The sequence below is a fragment of the Elaeis guineensis genome, chromosome 3 (assembly GCF_000442705.2).
Source record: "Elaeis guineensis isolate ETL-2024a chromosome 3, EG11, whole genome shotgun sequence".
Lineage (NCBI taxonomy): Eukaryota > Viridiplantae > Streptophyta > Magnoliopsida > Arecales > Arecaceae > Elaeis > Elaeis guineensis.
The window spans coordinates 5,657,842-5,663,699 of NC_025995.2; the positions used below are offsets into that span (position 1 = coordinate 5,657,842).

The 5,858-nt window shown below is 41.8% G+C and overlaps 1 protein-coding gene across 1 annotated transcript; it reads left to right on the plus strand.

The window, feature by feature from the left end:
- Positions 1-251: 251 nt before the first annotated feature.
- On the plus strand, positions 252-5,858 carry LOC105042281 (putative disease resistance protein RGA3). Its single transcript, XM_019848807.3, has 3 exons — positions 252-3,850; positions 4,552-4,756; positions 5,438-5,858. Exon 1 carries the CDS (start codon positions 343-345, stop codon positions 3,676-3,678), a length of 3,336 nt encoding a protein of 1,111 aa, XP_019704366.1. The 5' UTR covers positions 252-342; the 3' UTR covers positions 3,679-3,850; positions 4,552-4,756; positions 5,438-5,858.

The following is a 5,858-nucleotide window of genomic DNA, read 5'->3' on the forward strand; positions in this document are numbered from 1 at the left end:
TATATACTCGACCAGTGGGGTTGGTGAGGCGTCTATGTCATCTTTTTGGTAATCTTAAAAATAAATAAATAAATAAATAAAGATCGGTCGGTCCCCACCAGGCCTAAAGACTATTCTTTACCAGTATTTCTCGATCAGTGGGTTGGTGAGGCGTCTATGTCATCTTTTTGGTAATCTCAAAAATAAATAAATAAATAAATATCGGTCGGTCCCCACCAGGCCTAAAGACTATTCTTTATCAGTATTTCGTGCGATCAGAGTACTTCCAAATCCCCAACCCCAGACTTCCTCCACTCACCGACTTCAATCTCTTGCACAAATCTATCCTTGAAGTGTTCAGCAATGGCAGAAGCAGCCGTAATAGCAGCCGTCTCTCCCATTCTGAAACTCGTGATCGACAAGCTGAATTCTGGATTTTGTGAAGAGTTGGGATTGGCGCGGGGTGTCAACTCTGACATCGGGAGGCTTGAGAGCGTCCTTACGACGATCCACGACGTACTTGATGATGCCCAGAGAAGATCCATCGGCGACAAAGCTCTGACCGGTTGGCTGAGGAAGCTCAAGGATGCAGCTTTCGATGCCGACGACGTGGTGGATGAGTTCCAGTACGAAGCACTGCGACGAAGGAACCAGAGACGTAACCAGCTGATTGGAACGGTAAGTGACTTCGTTTCTCCTAACAACCAAATTGCTTTCCGCCTTAAGATGGCGCGCAAGATAAAAAAGATCCATAATAGATTGAACCATATCGCGGAGGAGAGGTCAAAATTCCATCTGGCAGAGGGAACTACCCCAGGAAGGGCTCTCGATCGAGAGACCTTCTCAATTGTGAATGAATCCGAGGTTTATGGACGAGATGAAGACAAAGAGAAGATCATAAATTTCTTGGTCAGTGCGGATGATGGTAGTGATGTCTCGGTGCTTCCAATAGTTGGATTGGGCGGAGTTGGGAAGACCACACTTGCCCAGCTGGCTTATAATGATCAGGGGATAGAAGAGCACTTTGATCTTAAGTTATGGGTTTGTGTCTCAGTTGATTTTAGCATCGACAAAATTATAAAAGCGATTATTGAGTGTGCCACCGGGCAAAAGTGTGATCTCTCAAAGTTGGAAGCTGCGCAGCGTCAGCTCCGAGATAAACTGAGTGGGAGGAGATTCTTGCTCGTTCTGGATGATATCTGGAACGAGGATGAAGCAGAGTGGGAGAGACTGAAGACCTTACTGACAGGTGGCATGCAAGGAAGCAAGATCATAACCACAACAAGAAGCAAAGTAGTTGCCAGGATAATGGGTACGGTGGCACCACATGAATTGCAAGTCCTGACATCCGCGGACTGCTGGACTCTGTTCAAGCAAAGAGCATTTGGCCCAGAAAGGGAAGAAACTCCAAGGCTGGTCGAAATTGGAAAGCAGATCGTTGAAAAATGCAGGGGATTGCCTTTGGCTGCAAAGTCTCTTGGAAGTCTAATGAGGTTCAAAACCGAGGAGGCGGAGTGGGTGCATCTCAGAGATAGCGAACTTTGGAGATTGCCTCTAAACGAGAATGGTGTCTTACCTGCACTACAATTGAGTTATGATCATTTGCCCTCTTATTTGAAGCAGTGTTTCGCTTATTGTTCCATATTTCCAAAAGATTATGAAATTGATAGGCAGAAACTGATTCAGCTGTGGATTGCTGAAGGTTTCATTCAAACATCAGATGGTGACATGCATGAAGAGGAAGTTGGCAAGCAATACTTCAATAGGTTGTTGTGGATATCGTTTTTCCAGGACATCAGGGAAGACGACTATAAAAACAGATGGGTATGTAAGATGCATGACTTGGTCCATGATCTTGCATGTTCTGTCGCAAGAGATGAGTCCTCGATCATGCGAGAGGGCATAACAAGAAGCATTCCACATGGATGTCGTTATTCATCAATTGATTATGTTGGACGCATGTCGTCAACTGCATTAAAGGCAGCTTTTGAAGCAAAGAAACTTAGATCACTTATTTTATTGGACCAAATTTATACCCGGGGTATTGCTGTTAAAGAATTCATCTTCCATATGATGTCATCGCTTACTTATCTTCGTGCATTGGATCTACATGGAGCTAACATCAACGAGTTGCCTTGCAGTATAAGTAGACTAAAACATCTTAGGCTCCTTGATTTGTCGGAAAATAGTATTGTAGCTTTACCTGGCTGGATTACCAATCTTCGCAACTTGCGTACTTTGAACCTTGCAAAATGTGGGAGTCTTAAAAGTCTGCCAGAGGGAATGAGCAATATGAGCAGTCTCAGACACCTAGACATCCGCGGACGTGGATTGATTTGCATGCCCCGTTGGTTCGGCCGATTGACTAGCCTCCAAACAATGACCATGTTTGTCGTGGGCAAAGAGCATGGACGTACTATTTCCGAGTTAGAGCACCTAAATTTGATCGGTGGCGACCTAGAAATCACGGAACTTCGAAATGTGGAGGATCCAATGGAAGCCACGAAAGCAAACCTGGCATCAAAGACAAACCTGCATTCATTGGGTCTGATGTGGAAGAGGCCCTCATATATGGAAATCAGAGCATCCCTTGTAGGAGACATGGAGCAAGTATTTGAATTGACCGCATCCCCTGTGGGAGACGTAGAGCAAGTATTTGAGAGGCTTCAGCCTCACTCTAATCTGAAGGCCCTACGGATATGGCACTATCCAGGTGTCAATTTCCCAACCTGGATGACAAGAATGGAGCTAGCATCATCACCGATCCGCAATCTAGTTAGGATCATACTGGGGGATCTCAGGAGATGCGAGCGTCTTCCAACGCTTGGTCATCTACCTTTTCTTCAGAAAATCGGTATAAGTATGAGGGCTGTAAAGAGAATCGGAGTGGAGTTCTACGGTGATGGAGGTATATTTCCCTCTCTACGATCTCTCGATATGTCGGATTTCCGTGATTTGGAGGAATGGTCTACAGAGGCAACGGCAACAAGACAACTAATGACGGCATTCCCTTGCCTTGAATCTTTTACTCTAATCAGATGCCCCAAATTGAGGGTATTACCACATATCCCACCATCAGTCGTGAAAGTTTCTATCGACAGTGATCGGCTACTATCAGCAGTGAGAACCGGAGGATCGTACAAACTGAGAGATCTGACTATCATAAACTGTGAAGCACTATTGTTGTCGTCCTGGTGGGAGTGGATGCAGGACCTCACCGCACTTACTAGATTGCATATTCATGAAAATAAGCTCATGTGTTTGCCCGAGAGCATTTTGCAGCTGCACGTGCCCTCCTGCTGGGAGTGGATGCAAGACCTCACCGCACTTACCACGTTGAATATTCGTGACAATAAGTTGATGTGTCTGCCCGAGCGCATTTTGCAACTGCGCGTGCCCTCCCTCAAAATTTTTTGCTTGGATTGCAAGAACTTGAAGTCCATATCGGGGGAAGAAAGGGATAAGCAACAGCAGCCTCCCACCTTCTTCATGACCATCCAAGAGCTACAAATATATTCCTCCAACGAATTGACCGCTCTGCCAGAGTGGCTAGGGAGCCTCACTTCGCTCAGGTGTTTAAAACTTGAAAATTGCAGCAAGCTAGCGATGTTACCCGATGGGCTACAACTTCGGGAACTGTTCACTGGCAACTGCCCCCAGCTGCGGACGCGATACGAGTGGGATAGAGGGGAGGACTGACCCAAGATCGCTCAATACCCCAAACATTTACATCGGGCCAGCCGAAGTGAAGAAGACGGAAGAAAATAGCCAAAGATCTATTACTAGATCAATCAAAAAGTTAAAATTAATGAGTTGCACGGGCTGTGGCTGATATGGCATCAGTACCATCCGGTGAAAATTTATCTCTGTGGTGCGTCTTCTTCCCCCTTGTTGTCTGTCTATTGGGACCTTTTTCTTTTTCTTTTTTTTCTCTCTTCCTTTTTTTTTCTTTTTAATCATAACGTTGGTGTGTTTACGTTTACTGTTTCTTCTATGTCCTCCAATAAAAATAAACAAAAACCTGGTCCTCTGGGCTTTGACGCCTTGGAATCTCATGAACTATTTCCAAGTTTAAAAGGTTGCCTAAATCTTTTTTAACTTTATTTAATTTTTGAATCCTGCTTGGCATGCTTGTTTCTAAACTTTATGGTCTCTAAATGAAAGCCTATCATGATCTTTCCTATAATGCCATTACTCAAGAACTAATTCTTTTTGCTGTATTCATGTAAGAATATCTTTTGAAGCCTGCCACGTTTACACCTCAGAAGCTAGCTTATTGCCTGATTCAAACATTCGTTTACAGAGCAGTGCTTAAATTTGAATGCCGTATAAGCATCCTCTTCTTAGACTGCAGAATTAGTATCTACAATCCAAAATCTAGTAAGCAATCAGATTGGGACTTTCTGATCATTTCTGTGCATTATAATCTTATGATCAGCATGTTGATGCAAAATTGTTTGTTTATTTTGGATAATTTACAAGGCAAATGCCCTCTCACCATTTTCATGAACTTTATCTGCATGAGTTTTTCGGAATCGCTAAATTGATCTTTATCTTTTGGTCTATGGACAGCTAATTGGATGCTATAGTACTTTGCTTTCTAAGATTGGGGTTAATTCATAGCAATGTGATCAGCTGATTCCTCAACCTTACATAGTTCAACAGACTTGGCAAGCATACTTATAGCCAAAGATCTATCAGAAAGTTAAAATTAATGAGTTGCACGGGCTGTGGCTGATATGGCGTCAGTACCATCCGGTGAAAATTTATTTCTGTGGTACGTCTTCTTCCCCCTTGTTGTCTGTCTATTGGGACCTTTTTCTTTTTTTTCTTTTTCCTCCTCTTTCTTTTTTTTAATCATAATGTTGTTGTGTTTACGTTTACTTTTTCTTCTATATCCTCCAATAAAAATAAATAAAAACCTGGTCCTCTAGGCTTTGACGACTTGGAATCTCATGAACTATTTCAAAGTTTAAAAAGTTGCCTAAATCTTTTTTAACTTTATTTAATTTTTGAATCCTGCTTGGCACGCTTGTTTCTAAACTTTATGGTCTCTAAATGGAAGCCTATCATGATCTTTCCCAGAATGCCATTACTCAAGAACTAGTTCTTTTTGCTGTATTCATGTAAGAATATCTTTTGAAGCCTGCCACGTTTACACCTACAAACATTTATTTTACAGAGCAGTACTTGAATTTGAATGCCACATAAGCCTGCTCTTCTTAAACTGCCGAATTAGTATCTACAATCCAAAATCTAGCAAGCAACCAGATTGGGATTTTTTGTTCATTTCTATGCATTATAATCTTATGATTAGCATGCTGATGCAAAATTGTCTGTTTGTTTTTGATAATTTACAAGGCAAATGCCCCTTTTATTTCCACTTCACCATTTTCATGAACTCTATCTGCATGAGTTTTTCGGAATCGCTAATCTTTATCTTTTGGTCTATGGACAGCTAATTAGATGCTATAGCACTCTGCAATCTAAGGCTGGGGTTAATTCATAGAAATGCTGATTCCTCAACCTCACAAAGTTCAACAGACTTAGCAAGCATACTTATCACCCTTTTATGTTGGAAATATAACGCCGAGAGGATGGATGCAAGGACCAGCATATGAATGCTCAATCCAATTGTTGCTACTTCATGCTTAATTTTCTATCAATATTTGTATTTTTCTGAACCATGTCACTCAAGTGTTTAATTTTCAATTTACTTTATCATTGATTATAAAAATAATGTACATATAGATCATCTGAATTGTACCAACAAGAGAAAATTCTAAGACTTTCCTGGTTCTTAGTTCATCCGCCTATATGCTTTTGTTGTTCAATCAGCATTATATTGGAATGGATAGCGACAAATTGATCTTTACATA